Here is a 15,829-nt window from a genome sequence, read left to right as displayed (position 1 = left end):
TTTATTTCACATCAAAGCAAAGGTGACAGACTACAGCTTTGTGTATGGTATTATTTGTGTTGTAAGAACAACTCTAAAGAACACTGGTTTTGGTTCATTTGCTGTAGGATTCATAAGCAAAACAAAATATTCACATCAGGATTGAAGTTCAAAAATACTTTTCTTAAATAAGAATTATGTATATGTAAGTATGAGAACAATTTTAAATTATTTAGTCATCCTTTGCCAGCTTACTTGAAAGCAAGTTACATTCTCAGGCTGATGTACAAAAACCATCACTTGTTATTAATTCAGGTTCTTAAAAGATTTTTATTGCCCTCAAAATGGATAAAAGTAGTAACTTGCAAGAGTTCTTCATTGGTAGTTTATGCAGATTTTAATCCACTCAGGCATAGAGTAGAGATACTCTGCAAGAATACTGTATATGGAGTGAAGCCTGGGAGAATGCAACTAACTAGCTAAAATTATGTATTTCATAAATGAATCTTTACTAAGGATAATCTGAGTTAATTTGAAAACTGTATGGTGGAATGTATGCTTGTTCTGTCCTCCTATGAAATCTTACATTTATTATTCTACTAATTAGTTAGAAAGTTTGAATTGACTTCTATTAACTTTGACAGTGTTTAACATTTCTGTAGTGCATGTTCTTGCTTTGTACTTATACAGTACCTGGATATTTTACCTTTCCTGTATGTACTTTGGGATAATACATAGCAGGTGAGAAAAGTTGTAAAGTCATGTTTGTCAGAGCTTAGTTTATCTTGTGCATGGCTGTAGAATTGTGTTGTAAAGTGCCTGTGGCATGAGGTGAGAGTTGTCACACTGTACCAACTAGTGAACTGTGTAAGAACATGCTTTTCAAATATCATCAAACTTCAATCTGGTGTGGAAAAATGTTTAGAAAATTAGATGTTTTTGTATTAGGGGACTAGACATAGCCTTTTTTGGGTTGAAATAGTACGGTAGAGATATTTATAAATGTATATTGACTTGTAATATTTTAGGGGCTTTTAAAAGTTTTCCTATTTGTAACCCAAAACCTTTTGAGAACTTGTCCTCTAGAGATACAGGACTATCACAGGAGCTATGTTCAGATCTGAAACACAAGCATGTACAAAAATCCAGTGGTGGGAATGCAGACAGTATTTCTGGTGTTTCTTCTTGTTCTGTGTCTTTTTTTTTTTTTTCCTCTTTTTTTGTCAGTAATACTTTTTAATATGCTGTGAATATTTTTAATGTTTTGTAAGAATTTACAAATTGCATGGTTTTTAGCATATAGGATTCTTGTAACTAGAAAATAACCAAGCTGTCATCTTTTGGAGGGTGTCTGTATCACACTTGACCAAAACTGTCAGGAACGATTTCAGCGCTATTCCTGCTTGTTCCTTTATATGTTCTCATATATTTATTAACTTTATCTCCTCTATTTTAGGATGCAATTCGAAGCCATAGTGAATCAGGTATGGTTTCCAAAAATAAAACAATATATAATATTATTTTGTGTTTATTTTCTAGTTCATAATTTTTTTTGTGTTTGTTTATTTTTATATCTAAGCTTCACCCTCTGCTCTTTCTGGAAGTCCTAACAATATGAGCCCCACTGGCTGGTCTCAGCCCAAAACCCCAGTCCCAGCCCAAAGAGAGAGAGCCCCTGGATCCAATACACAAGAGAAAAACAAAATTGTAAGTATGGTAATACTTGATTTTTTTTTTAAATTTTTTTTTAATATATTAAACTAGGCTGGGAGTAGGGGTGTGTTGGGATAAATTTCTGTACTTAAAAGGCAATACAAGCTGATGGTAATCTTCGATTGCTCTGCACTGTGTGTATATAAGCGATACAATTTTGACTAACTTGAAAAAGATAGCACTATTGCCTTGCACTATAAATACTCAGAACAAAGTGTTTTGGATTGAAAATTAATTTCAGACAGTATTGTGAAATTATTTTTCGGTACGGATTCAAGGATTACCTTTTTAAATCTTTAGAGGCTGCATCTTTTTTATTCTTTTTTAATATGTTTAAAGTTAGCCTTGTTATCACTATTTGAACTGTATTGCCATAGCTTCCATAGAAAATGGATACTGATAACGCCATCATTTTCATAGAAAAGTTAGTCAAAATGTCTCAGGGAAAAACAGATTTAACAAAATGCAAGTTTTCCCTCAATGGCTTGATTTAAACTTGGCGGGGGAGGAGAGGGGAAGAAAAGTTAGAATAAGAATGAATAATATCTCAAATTTTTTGAAGGCTTATAAGATTTAAAAATGAAAGTACAGTTGCTTAGTGGGGCTCACAGTTGTTAATCACTTAAACATTTGAGAATTCTGCTCTCATCTTTTTGGTTTATTCCTTTTAAATATGTAAATGAGTTCCTGAATTTTAGTATTGTAATTTTGAAAAAGTCAGTAAGTTTCTTAAGTATTTCAGATGTCTTTAAATAGTTGATTATAAAATATTTGTTCCTCTTAAGATCTAAGATCAGGGTTTGAGTTTCTAGTGCAGGACTTAATGATAGCTTCTTAAGCAGTTAAAGCCATCCAAGAAAATGTTTTGTCATCTTTCTTTTTTGTAAAAAAACCCTGCCACCCCTCGCAAATGCAGGAGAAAAACAAAAGTCCAAAATGCAGGACAAAACCCTCAAGGTTTCAGTGCATCTTAAACCTGTATGAAGGAAGTTATTTCATTTTTGGTGTGTATATATAATATATTTGATTAAATACTTAGAGTAAAGCCATGTCAATTTTTGTTCCAGAGGCCTCGTGGACAGAGAGATTCCAGTTATTACTGGGAAATAGAAGCAAGTGAAGTCATGCTTTCTACCAGAATAGGGTCAGGTTCTTTTGGAACTGTTTACAAAGGCAAATGGCATGGTAAGTTCTTGACAAGTGTTACCGTCTTCTCAAAATGTTGATACTGTAGGACAGCAATCCAGAAAAAGGTAAAATTGTTTTAATGGTGCTGTGTGCTTATCTACCATTAAAGGTACTAGGTGAGAAATACTAATTTCCTAATATTAACAGTGAGGAAATTAAGGCAAAGAACAGACATCAAAATTTGAATCTCACAGCTGTCATCTACATGTTTGCTGTATTGGAGCCAACATTGTTTTCTTTATTACCATGTCCTACAACAGGTTGTTTTCTGAAAAGATTGCACTTTGCATTAGCAGATTTGAAATAGCAGAATTAGCTGGGAAATTTCACAGCTTGATGTTAAATTATATTTACCTTTTTTTTTTTTTAGTACCTCTGTGGTTTAATTAGCATAGTTATATTCAAGGTGACAGGGAAAGGAAATAAGGATAAATTGCTTTTACTGTGGAGTTTTTCTAAGGAAAAAATGGTTGATGTGAGAGTTTATGATACAAAGTTAGCTGGAATGCTTTGAAAAGAGGCACAGTGCAGAACTACGGAATTAGGTTCCAAATTCAGGGCTTGTGATTTAAAAAAAACCACACACAAACCCCTCCAGGCCCTAATCCCTCCAGGCCCTAATTTAAATAGGGTTATTTTCATAAAATAAGCTGACAAAAAAAAAAAATCTGGAAACTTATCTTCCACCCTCTATTTTTAAAGCATAAATACTTGTATGTCTTAAAGCCCGAATGTTGTCAACATCAATGGAAGGACTATTCTTATGCTAAAAGTATTATTCGTGAACAGTTAAACTGATTTTCATTATGTAAATGAAATGGAGCACAGAAATCAAGAGGAAAGATAGGTTAAGTAAGATTTCGCTAAGCAAGGTAACAAATGTGAATTTCTTGTTAATATACTTGAATTTCATGTTAATAAGTACTCTTTGTGTATCAAGAACTTTGGTTCTTCCTTATGTTAAACAGGAAATACATTGAGCTACATATTTACAAAGAACCTTCAGTTGTGTGCACAAGGTGGCTGTATAGCTGTCACCTAACTCGATATCGATAAGATTCAATATCTTATTTGTGGTAACTTTATAGTTCTCCTGATTTCTCAGGAAAGTCGAAGTTAAATTACTAATTTTTTTTTTTTTAACCATCATTTGCGGTGTGGTCTTAAAGGATTTAAAGCGTGTTTATTTCTTGTAAGTCTTTTCTGTTTAGAATTGAAGAAACTGGGAGTTCAAAGTGCACAAATTAGTGAAACTCCAGACTTTTTTGTAGTAATCTATTCTAATAGTACAAATGCAGCAATAAAAATGTCTTGATGAAGCTGAATGAACTTAATTGAAGTGGGCAGATTGCTGCAAACTTAAATAAAAATTCTATATTAAATTAGAGGTGTTGGGTTTCTGAACATGCCCAACTATGAAGGGCGGTTTGCAATGAACCTTTGGAGAGCACCTGTGGAAGATTGTGTACAACTTGTATGCAAACTATATTAGGTTTCCAATAAGCTTCCCTGATTTAGTCTTCCAAAATAAAAATGAAGTGTCAAGGACAGTCTTGCTCTGAGGAGCGCGTGTCTCGTTGAACAGGTATCTTGCACTTCCATATTTTTCCAGATTGTTCTGATGGTTAAGTACTAATTTTCATATTTGCACCACTTCTGTTACAGACCCCATTTGGATCCTGTAGTGTCCTGTAGCATGCTTCTAAATTTAAAAGGCGGAAAGAGAACCAAGGCAGTTTAAATGGGTTGGAAGACTACCCATCATAAACACTCACATTTCCCCTTTGACCCTGGTAATCAGTTCTAGGGTTTTGGTGGTTGGGGGGTGGCGGAAGCTGATTTATCGTCAGATTGCTGCTAAACAAAACAAGTGCTATTCTGTATTTATTTCTGTAGAGAAAACTGCTTGGGAAATGCCATCAAGCCTAAAAAAAGTGTGGCACCTGATTCAGTAAGAACAGTGTAAGGTTAAAAACATCTTTTCATCCGTGGAGTAAGGATCATAATGGAGAATATATTGAAAAATAACCTGAAAACATTGGCCTGTAGTCAGTGGATGCTGCATCCTTGCCTTGTCTTGACATAGCTCATAGCAATATACTTCAAGTATTGGTAGACCATCTATTGGTCTTGCATTGTACATCAACAAGAGTTGCAGTAGGAACTGGCTACATCAAAGCCTGTGATTTTGGTAGTCACATGAAAGTGTAGTCTTTCTACCAGTTATGTTCTCCTGTTCTGGTCTGCAAGCAGAGAAATCTGTAAGTTACAGAACATTATGCATGCTGTGAATGTGAGATGGTTCTCTTTATGAAGATGCTAGAGGATGAAATAGGAAGTATATTGCATTTACTGAAATTAAGGAAGACGGTATAAATGTATAATAATGTGTTCAATATTTGTGCATCTTTGTGACTTCAAATTATACAGCAAATTAAGCAACTGGTAACTACAGTGGAAGATACTGCAGATCAGTCAGGGTACACTGAAATTTCAAAGTACCAGTTTGCATATCCTTCTCATACTTTGTTTGCAACTTTTTTTTTTAATTGAGCTGTTAGTATTCCTAATATATTCAGTTGATCATTATATTCTACAGACATGCTAACATATTTTTCAAATATATCTTGGAAGAGAGACCATATTAAGAAGAAAATAATTAGTGATTGTGGTAGCAGAGAAATCTGTCACTCTAGGGATTTTTTTTAATGTGGGTGATGATTCTGTAATGCTAAGTGGCAGCAGCCTTTAAACTATGGGATAAACCTGTGTTGGAGTATAGCATCTCTCAAATCTTTTTACTGCATGCGGACTAAGATTGAAGTTTCAGTTTTCCTAAGCTGCTTTCACCTTCCTGTGACAGTGTCAAGGCAAGTTTATCCCCCTCTTGAATCCTAAAATGCTGTCCATCCGTAGTTAAAATGAATGTGATGTTTACTTCTTTCACTGAGGAATCGGTGGGTCTTGCTGTTAGTGCTTTTACTTTTGTTAGAACAGTCAGCTTCATTCCACTATCGTACCTTTTTTGAATCGGTTCAATTCTGCTGTTTTCTGGATGTACATTGTAAAGGTTTTTACAACTTTATTCTCTGGAAACAGTCTCTAATAGCACTGGATCATCATACATTCCTCTCTGTGTTACCCTTTAACAGATACTGAAATTTAAAGCAAGCACTGACACTGAAAGCAATTCAAATGAAGCTTTTAAGTACAATTTTATAATGTATCAGCTTAAAGAACAGTAAGATACTCTGCTTTCTGTAGTCCCCAAATTTGTTATTGAAACATTAAAATTGGTTATATTGTTCATGATTTTTCTGCTATTCCTGGATAGAAAATTTATCCCTCCCATTCCTGAAATGTAGCAGTATTTAAATCTAGAAAGTTTGGTTTTTAAATAAAGTTTATATTAAAAAAGGATCTGTGTATATATAGTTTTTATATATATATATATATAAACTTTAATATATAAACTTATATAAAAATACAAAGGTGTATATATAATTATACACGCTAAAGCTGGATAGAAAAGGGAAAGTGATGACACTTTGGATACTGTTGGGAAGCTGAGAGACTTTGATGTGGCTGGGCTTGAAATAATGTGCTGAGAATGCGCCTACACTAGAATACCTTCCTTTTCAACAACCATCTGAGATTTTAGTAGCTTCATATCCTGCAAAAAGCATATGTGTAGTTCTAGCCAGCTATAGCTGGGTTAAAAAATAGAAGGGAAGCATGTGAACAATTAATGACTTCTTCCATTAGACTGAAATTCAGGTAAATGAATTGCTTGATACCACGGAAGTTTATATGTCTGCAGGAAAATCTTGACCTATGTACAAATTAGTAGAGGTGTACTGTGCATAAATTAGTAATTTTAAGTATCTGTATGTTAATGTTATTTGGGAAAAAAAAAAAAAAAAAAGCTGCATTTTTAGTAACTTTCATGGTAAATGTATTTTCAGGGGATGTAGCAGTGAAGATATTAAAAGTTGTAGATCCAACCCCGGAACAGTTCCAGGCTTTCAGAAATGAAGTGGCTGTATTAAGGTGAGTTGGTAGTTTTATTGCTAAATTCTGTTATTCCAAGGCACTGTATTTGACTACTACCCCTCCTTTAAGCCGTCTTGCCCAATATTCTATGTTTGATAGACACAAAAAGCAGATCTCCAGAGAAGAAGAATATAAAAGAGAGCGTATAGTGATACTTCTGAATATTGTTGTGGAGCTGTGAGACAGCAATCATAATTCAGGGTGTTTCAGTGGTTCTTCACTGTTTCTGAAAGTCCTCTTTTCAGATTAATAATACTAACATCCGTAATTGTTCAGGTCACATTTGGCATGCAGTAAAAGGTGAGGATTAATAAACTCTGCCATAATTCTCATCACCAGACAGAATACTTGAACTGTACGTTTTAAAATTGCAGCATAATTCCTTTTTTTTTTTTAAATGTATGCTCTGATCTACATAACTGTTTCCTGCTTTCAAATACTGTTTTTGTAGTGTCCAGTTACCTGTCTGTAATGTTAATCCTGGAACTGAACCAGCTGGAGTACATAAGAACTATCTTCCTATCTGTTAATTCCTTCACAGTTTATAATGGCCCTTTAGTTTCCTATTGGGATTCAGTCTTCTATCTAAAGTTGTCACTTTTTCACAGCTTTCAGGGTGATTTTTGTTATTCCGATAACAACTTCTAATACCACTCACAAGCGTGAATGTTGGTTATTAATTTCAAAACCCTTGAATTTTCATGACATCTTTTTCTTAAAGGTTGATTTTAAATAACTTCCTTGGAACTAAAAGGAAGTATTTTAACTAAAAAGCAGAAAATCAGCTGATTTTATTTAAAAATTATAAATTGGCAACTGTGGCATATTTTTATTATTTTTAAAAACAAACTTTACACACACATCCACTTAGCAAAAATTTTGCAGGAAACTCATGGTTTTGGACTCAAAAGCTGAAATATGTTCCTTCAGCCAGGAATGCATTTTTAAAAGAACTTGGAAACATTTTTCATGAAGATGCTAATTTCTCTTTCTGCTACTTTCTATTAGGAAGACTCGGCATGTTAATATTTTGCTCTTTATGGGCTACATGACTAAAGATAATCTGGCCATTGTTACACAGTGGTGTGAAGGAAGCAGTCTGTATAAACACCTGCATGTTCAAGAGACCAAGTTCCAAATGTTCCAGCTCATTGATATTGCTCGGCAGACAGCACAGGGAATGGAGTGAGTAGGATAAACAATGCTGGCTCTTTTTGTTCTTGGAATGGTGTTTCCCTTCTCTTCCCCAAACCCTAATATGTGGAGTTACTGCGCTAAAATAGTAACGGGTTAAAATGGTATACCAAGTAAAGATTTTGTGCAGCCTTAATTCAGCACTGTTGTATGCATTCTTACTTTCATTTAGTATTCCTTTTCCCATAGATTCTTGCCTTAGTTCATGTTAGACCACTAGTTGCTTAGCAGTCAGCTTGTCTGTATTTTATCTTCTTTTGTAGCTTGAGGTCTTACTGTAATGCACTAGATGAGATCCTATTCTAAACATAGAATTAACTTTCTTTTTTTCTTCCCTGTGTTACTTACTATAACGTTGCAGTGTTTGGCAAACACTAATTTATACTCATACTCCTGTGAGATGAGAGGATGGCTGTTCTATTCTACAGCTACAGGACTCACACGCAGATGTATTTTGGAAACATTCTCCAGATGTTTTGAGTTGATACAGTAACCACCTCACTTCTCTTTCAGAACATGTTATAATGTTCGTAGCATAGAAGATGCTGACATTGGCTGACACTGTCAGCGCTCATCCATTTTGTAGATCAGGACCCAGCTTTCCAGTCAGACACCCAGAAAACTAGGAACATGTATCGTGACTGCAAATTAAAGCAGTTTGTAAAAAGTAAACCTTTTGTGATTTTGGTTCTCCAGCTTTTTGATACAGTAACCACCTCACTTCTCTTTCAGAACATGTTATAATGTTCGTAGCATAGAAGATGCTGACATTGGCTGACACTGTCAGCGCTCATCCATTTTGTAGATCAGGACCCAGCTTTCCAGTCAGACACCCAGAAAACTAGGAACATGTATCGTGACTGCAAATTAAAGCAGTTTGTAAAAAGTAAACCTTTTGTGATTTTGGTTTTCTCCAGCTTTGCCACAGACCTCTCTGCAAACTCCGCTCGGGTCTCACATTTCCATTAATCACCTCAGTTGCCGACTGAGGTTAAACCACAACAGCATAGCATACAAATGTCATGGATATGAGGACAGCACCCAGTTTTCTAGGGCATTATACAGTTACATAACAACGATGCCACTCTTTCTTTTCCTGAGATTTATTTACTGCATTGCTTCCACTTTCTGTAACGCATAAGGCAGTAGTCGTCTGCTAGTGCTTGCTACATTTCTCTTTTCCCAAAGTAGACGTGTCCTGTAAATTGACTAAAGCAAGAGGTCTGTGAAGTGGTTGAGTATGTAATAAACTGTCACAGTGCCTCTCAGTAAATTGAAAGGCTAAGTTTATATGAACAGCCTTCATAATGGCACTTTTCTGCTCTTTCTTTTGCAGCTATTTACATGCAAAGAATATCATCCACAGAGACATGAAGTCCAATAGTATCCTTTTCCAACTTAATTGTATTTCCTTTAATGTGAGAGTGTTGTTAATATGGAGCTTTTGGGGGGGGGTTGAAATAGCCATTTCAAATATATATAACTACTAATGAGTAATTCCTATTGATGAGTAAGAAGTTACTTTTTAGCGAGGACTCTCATAGAACATACGTGCTTGCTTACCAAACTGTTGTGATAAAGATGAAAAAAGATGTGCAACAGTTGTGCTCCAAAAGTGTCTTATTTTACTTAAATGGTGTTTATACAGTGCTCTGTTATCCAAATGCTGTATTGGAGAGAAGCTGCACTCTACTTGATGGGGGATATGTGTGCGTGTGCATGCCGAGTGTGCACATGTGGGTTTTGTTACTGTTTCCCATACATTTTTAATAAATTTAAAACACCTTCATATGACTAGCAGAAATGAAGCCAAAAATCTTACTTTAAACTCAAGAAAAGGCAACCTTTTACCACTATATTTCTTGCAAAACTATAAATTTAGTAATGCATATGGAGTAAAAATGTTGTGAACTGATGTCTTTTGAAAATGTCTGCTTTGGAACTAAAAGGAAAGTATTTTAACTAAAAAGCTTTGAAATTGCCTGCTTTCAAAATTGCCAAGAGCAGCATCCATTGAGCTAGCAGCATATATTGTAACTTCCTTTCATAAAATGTGAACAGAATGTTTTGCAAATGTCATCATAAAAAAATACGCCAAATTCAGTAGTTCCATAATGTAAGGGGATTCCCATTTTCAGTTAAGCTAGAAGAATAATCATTCTAGTATATAGGAGGTCAGGAGTTTGCAATTCCTGATAATGATGACCATTTTTGTGAAATAAATTAACTCTTCTCCTGGCATGGAAATGAGAACTAGGAGTCCGTCATGTTTATATTTCTGAATCACCTTTTTGAACTTAAAACATTCTTAAATGCAACTGTAAAATGATATCTTCTTAAAATAACCCCAGCAAAGAAAGTGCTAGCTGTCAATCTTAACAGACAAATCTATTAAGTAGATAGATTACAGATAGTACAAATGTGTGTATTTCCAGTTGAAATAGTCAAAGCATAGTTAAATCTCAGGAGATCTGCCAGAGAGCTTTATGTAAATAGATTTTATTTTGGTATTTGTTGCTACTTGTAATTGTTTTTTCTTAGTTTTCTTTTTTGAGTTGTGATGATGACTGTGTTGTTTCCCTATGCGTCTCGACACTAGTTATTTAAGTACCTGCGGTCATTGATGTTAATTAACACAGTTGATTTCTATCCTAACTCACCATAAAGATAAATGTACAAATAATGCTGAAACATTTGGTCTTGTTTAGTCTTAAATGTTAACTCTGTATATATGGATGCCATAAAGTTACTTTTCCTCTGTTTAAGATATAACTCATAGCAGTTAAAAAAAAAAAAAAAAAAAAAAAAAGCAATATTCTTGGATAGTTGGCTTGCATTTGTGATAACCTAACCAGGCACTTCGTAATCATGTCAGAAAATTCAGAATTGTTTAGTCAAGTTTTCTACAGAATTTCTTTAACAAATGTTTAGATATATTTCTTCATGAAGGCCTCACAGTGAAAATAGGAGACTTTGGACTGGCAACTGTAAAATCCAGGTGGAGTGGATCTCAACAGGTGGAACAGCCCACTGGATCAATCTTGTGGATGGTGAGCAAAACATTTAACTGCTTTTAAATAGCTGGTTTTCATTCTGTTAATACATGTTTTGTCAGTTGAACGCTATTTTAAAGCTTTAAATCTAAATGAATCAACATATGCTGTTAGTACTGTGTACACTTTTATTCCAGTTGTAGGACAAGTTAACATTGAAGAATGAAGTGCTGGAGTGTTTAATTGTCCAAAGTAGATGCCATTCACCTAAGGATTCTCCCTTCTGATTTTTGGAGTTATTTTAAATATTTAGGGCAGAGGCAGGGCTGTCAGCGGAACTGCAAGGAGCTGTTTCAAGGGAAGAGGAGAGCCTTTCTCCTGCCGTAATCCTGCCTTTTTCCAAATGCGCTTGTCCCGCAGGAGAGCAGGCTTTAATCTGCTTAATGGTGGCTTTGTGGGATCGGTGAGACCCTGTCTTTCTCTACGGCCTTCATCACGGCCTCTTCTTCCCCTGCTCCCTGCTTGGGACTCGGCCACATCCCTTTTCACACACGCTTCCTGGTCGCACGTTCAGCAGCTTTGGCAGGTGACTGGGGAGAGGATAGGGAGTGCTTCTTGAAGTATGGGAATGAGCGCAATTCATCTTTGGTACTGTGCTAAGACATTTGATATATATCAAGATATTGCTGTTAGGCCCACTACTGCTCCTTACCCTGCACCAGATAGTTGTGGTGGGTTTTGAGGCAGCTCAGAACCATAGCAGATGAATGTCAGTTTATGTACTGAAGTTCTCAAGTTCTACTGGAATGTTTATGGAGCTTCTTTTGGAAGCGTTACTGCAAAGTCCTTGTCTGAGAGGACGTTCCCAACAACTGCCTTTATGTTTAACTTCTGCCAGAACTTAAAAGGCAGTTCCACAATTTTCCTTCCAAAAATCACCTGGAGAAAATCTACTTAGTAACTTTTCAAATGTGCGACTTCAATAGAGTAAATAGAAAAAGTGGAAGAGTGCCTGTTACCAGGTTAGAAAGCATCATTAAAATTATGCAAGAAATGTCTTATTTAGCACTGATCTTAAATAAAATGTTTTGTTGAAGTTTCACTTGACCCATTTTTGTTAATACTATGCAAGTTTACTTAAATTCAGCATGCAGACTCATCACCAGTATCTTCCAGCTCCCAGGGTAGGGCACGCAGCAACGTATGTGACATGTTCAGGGAAGTGTAACCAAACAAAAATGGCTTGCTGAATGCTACATATTAGTACATTTTAAATCTTTTGATATTTCACACTGAATGAGCTGCAGGTGTTACTTGAAACAGGTTTTCCTTTTAAAAAATTATTCTTTATTACTAGGCTTGCAGCCTTCCTTGTTACTGAAGTATTTGTATTTTGAGAAAAGTCAGGAAGCGTTCATTAAGAATATCAGGATGCTTGGCCACCATTTGTTTGTGACGTATAAAATACACAAATCACCTGAAACAAAGTTACAAAACCAGAAACAGTTTTTTCTTTAAAAAAAATTACAAAAAGCCAAAGCTTTTTACAGCTTTCCGTAAAAGGTTTTACAACTAACTTACCTAATGGTATGCCTATGTACGTGAAACAGATCTTAGGAAGAAAACCTGCATTTTTGCTCTTTGCGGTTTTTTTCATTTTAATCATTTATAGACCATCTTTGCTGAGTTGTCATTACGTAGAAGGGGAGGTTGATTCCGTTTCCTTGAAAGTTGATATACTGAGTTTTTGTTGTTGTAGTGTTGTACTTTAGTACTTTGCTCAGTAATTCTGAGGGACTTCTTTAGGGGGGAAAAAATCTTAGTCAACAGGAAAGATATTTTGATGGCTTATATTTATTAAATCATTCAATGTTATTTAAGTTCTTTAGCTTCATAATTTTGCTTTGTTTTGCAAAGATTCAAGAATGTGCTTGCATTTCTTCCCCAGTCTTCAATATATGCTATTTCGTATTTGGCTTTCACATTTCATGTAAATGTTTTGGTATCAATTTCACAAGAGGTAAGTCTGTATTAGAATTTTATATTTTTCCCCTTTAACGTCGATACCTGTTTAAGAACCAATGGTGAGAGACTCAGACTCAGTTGTATGTAACATGTAACAAAAGTCAATATATATTGCAAATCGGAATAATAATAATTTTTCTAATGGTAAAATGCTTGTTAAATGAAAGCGTGGCTTTTTTGTTTACTCGCAGTTGTATTGGTGTTTTTTTGTTTTTTTTTTTTTTTAGTTTTGAGGTATCCTTTGTTCACTAATTTTTGGTTGAGCTCACTCTCTCTGCTTTCCAAACATTTTCCCCTTTGTTTTTGTCCTTTCCATTCTCAAGTTCTATTAATATTGCTCATAATTTGTTTCTTTTTTCCTTCTTCTACAGGCACCAGAAGTGATACGGATGCAGGATAGTAACCCGTTTAGTTTTCAGTCAGATGTCTACTCCTATGGAATAGTATTATATGAACTCATGACAGGAGAGTTGCCATACTCCCACATAAACAACCGAGATCAGGTACGAAACATTCTTCAGAATACTGCATTTTATTTCTGGGCATAGTACATTTTGTTGTCCTCCAGAAACGTAAGATAAAGACAAATGCAAAACATAATTGAAATGTTGTTTACAGCATTATTTGTTTCAGCAGTAAATCTGTGTGATTGACTGTTTACTTAAATATTGACAGTGACTCAAAGGAAAAAAAAAATATTATTTTTTATAAACATTTTAAGTGCTCTGTTAATTTATTCACGGGTTAAAGCTTTTGCTACATCAGTAAAATCTTGGTTTATATATTTGCAGTTATATGAAATTTCCCTTTTGATGTTAAATGTGCTGTTCTTCTACCAGCAAGAGTGGATTCTGTCCTTTTTACTAAGTGAAAAAAAGTAGTGGCTATTGTCAAACTTTTTAGTATTGAATGTTAGTTTGTGTGATTTAGTCTTTACTAAGTTGTAATCTTACCAAGTCAGTTAACCAATAATGAAAGCAGCACATTAAGGACAGAAACCTCAACTGTTCTCTTTACAGGAATGCTTTTTCTGCCTTAGCAAGTGTAGAGCTAACTCATTCTGTAGAGCATGAACTTAAGACTGTTGATATCTTTGATCTCTGTTTTGCTGATCCTCAGTTGTGGTTTGTGTATTTGTTGTTTTTTTTTTTTTTTTAAATTAAGATCTAATGATGAGCAGTGTGTGTGTATGGGGACAAACTATCAGATTTTAGCCCCTATTCTGTTATATAGCCTGTATTCCAAGTAGAAGAGGCCAGTTCCGTTAAGTTAAAGAAGTTTTTTCTTATTTTTAAGGTTGTCTACAAATTGGGATATGTTTTAATTCATAATATTGAAATTACATGCAAGCTTTAATAATCATTGCTGTCACAAAACATGTACATTAGTTGAAAAAGAAACAATAGCACAGTTAGTTCTGTTTACCCCTCCTCCCCCCAGTAAAACCCTCAAACTCCCTGCAACCAACCAAGCCTACCACCATTTTACCAGATAAGTCTTATCAATACTAAGTAGTCAACTATTAAGGTTACTGGAAGTCTCATGAAAATCCTAAACAATGACCATGTTAACTTGGACTAAAATAGAAAATGTATTTTCCAACACTAATTATGTCTTTTATTTTTTGTCTCAAAACAAACCAACCCAACCCCATTTCCTTTTTTGCCCCATTAGTTATCATTAGTTAGGACGATCTCTTTCAACTTGCTAGCTATACATCTCCTTTCGCAACATGTTTTACAGAGATACCTGAAAATACAGTTCTGCTGACGGATTAAGCTGTTGTGCCAAATTGGCTGGCTGCTTACAGCTGCTCAAATTGAAGATCACTTGTCATTGTAGCCTTCAGTTGAAGGAAGTTGCCATGTCATGTCCATGTCACATAGTATCTCCTGTTCCATTCTGAATGCAATAGCGCCTTCGCTTGTTGAGCATGACAAACCACAGTGTCACCCTGATTTCATCATGTCCTACTTTATACAAAAGCAGGACCGTTGTTTCGCTTAAGTAATTTGGACAAATCTACAAGTATCTGCTGGTGTGTGTGCCTTTGGTGCTCATGTTTTATCACTTTGGGACACTAAAGCTATCAACCAGTGAAACAACTTTTACAACTTTGGTTTTCTGCTACTTGCTGCTTCTTTTTCAGATTATTTTCATGGTTGGCCGAGGGTATGCTTCTCCAGACCTCAGTAAATTGTACAAGAACTGCCCCAAAGCAATGAAGAGGCTTGTAGCAGACTGTTTGAAGAAAGTTAGGGAAGAACGACCTCTGTTTCCACAAGTAAGTGTGTTTTCTGCATATAACAGTTTCAGAGTATTTTATAAATAGCCATTAGCACACAAAACATTCTACAGGGATACAAGCTTTGGCTGAGAAACAGAAGGTAGACGTAGAAATAAAGTGCAGCCCGCTTCCTATTTTTGTCTTTATTCATATGTGCATCGTTCATAACCCCACTCCCTTAGGCAGTTGTAATTCTGATTGTACGTAATTCCTGTAAAGGTCATTAAAGATATTATGCATGCAGACTGAAGCAGTGTGCATGTAGACTATGCATGTAGACTAACACTACAGCAATTTGCTTTTCAACAACTGACCCATTTTAGAGAGAAGCAAAAAAACCCCAAACCCAACAAACCCTAACCCAATAAAAATCAAATCTGTCTTTCTATTTACACTT

At 35.2% G+C, this 15,829-nt stretch overlaps 1 protein-coding gene across 7 annotated transcripts in view; it reads left to right on the top strand.

Annotated features, from left to right (window-relative positions):
- The window catches only part of RAF1 (Raf-1 proto-oncogene, serine/threonine kinase), an 81,932-nt gene that overhangs the window by 64,352 nt on the left and 1,751 nt on the right, over window positions 1-15,829 (top strand). For all 7 annotated transcript variants that reach the window (XM_009287069.2, XM_009287066.2, XM_019474090.1 and 4 more), the window contains 9 exons: window positions 1,436-1,463; window positions 1,559-1,686; window positions 2,760-2,877; window positions 6,846-6,930; window positions 7,942-8,118; window positions 9,464-9,510; window positions 11,059-11,177; window positions 13,517-13,648; window positions 15,295-15,429. In XM_009287069.2, coding sequence (XP_009285344.1) covers window positions 1,436-1,463; window positions 1,559-1,686; window positions 2,760-2,877; window positions 6,846-6,930; window positions 7,942-8,118; window positions 9,464-9,510; window positions 11,059-11,177; window positions 13,517-13,648; window positions 15,295-15,429 — 969 coding nt within the window. The remainder of the gene's footprint in view (window positions 1-1,435; window positions 1,464-1,558; window positions 1,687-2,759; window positions 2,878-6,845; window positions 6,931-7,941; window positions 8,119-9,463; window positions 9,511-11,058; window positions 11,178-13,516; window positions 13,649-15,294; window positions 15,430-15,829) is intronic.

This window comes from Aptenodytes forsteri, unplaced genomic scaffold (assembly GCF_000699145.1).
Source record: "Aptenodytes forsteri isolate BGI_AS27 unplaced genomic scaffold, ASM69914v1 Scaffold105, whole genome shotgun sequence".
In the NCBI taxonomy this organism is placed as follows: Eukaryota; Metazoa; Chordata; class Aves; order Sphenisciformes; family Spheniscidae; genus Aptenodytes; species Aptenodytes forsteri.
This window is presented reverse-complemented; position numbering and strand designations above follow the sequence as displayed.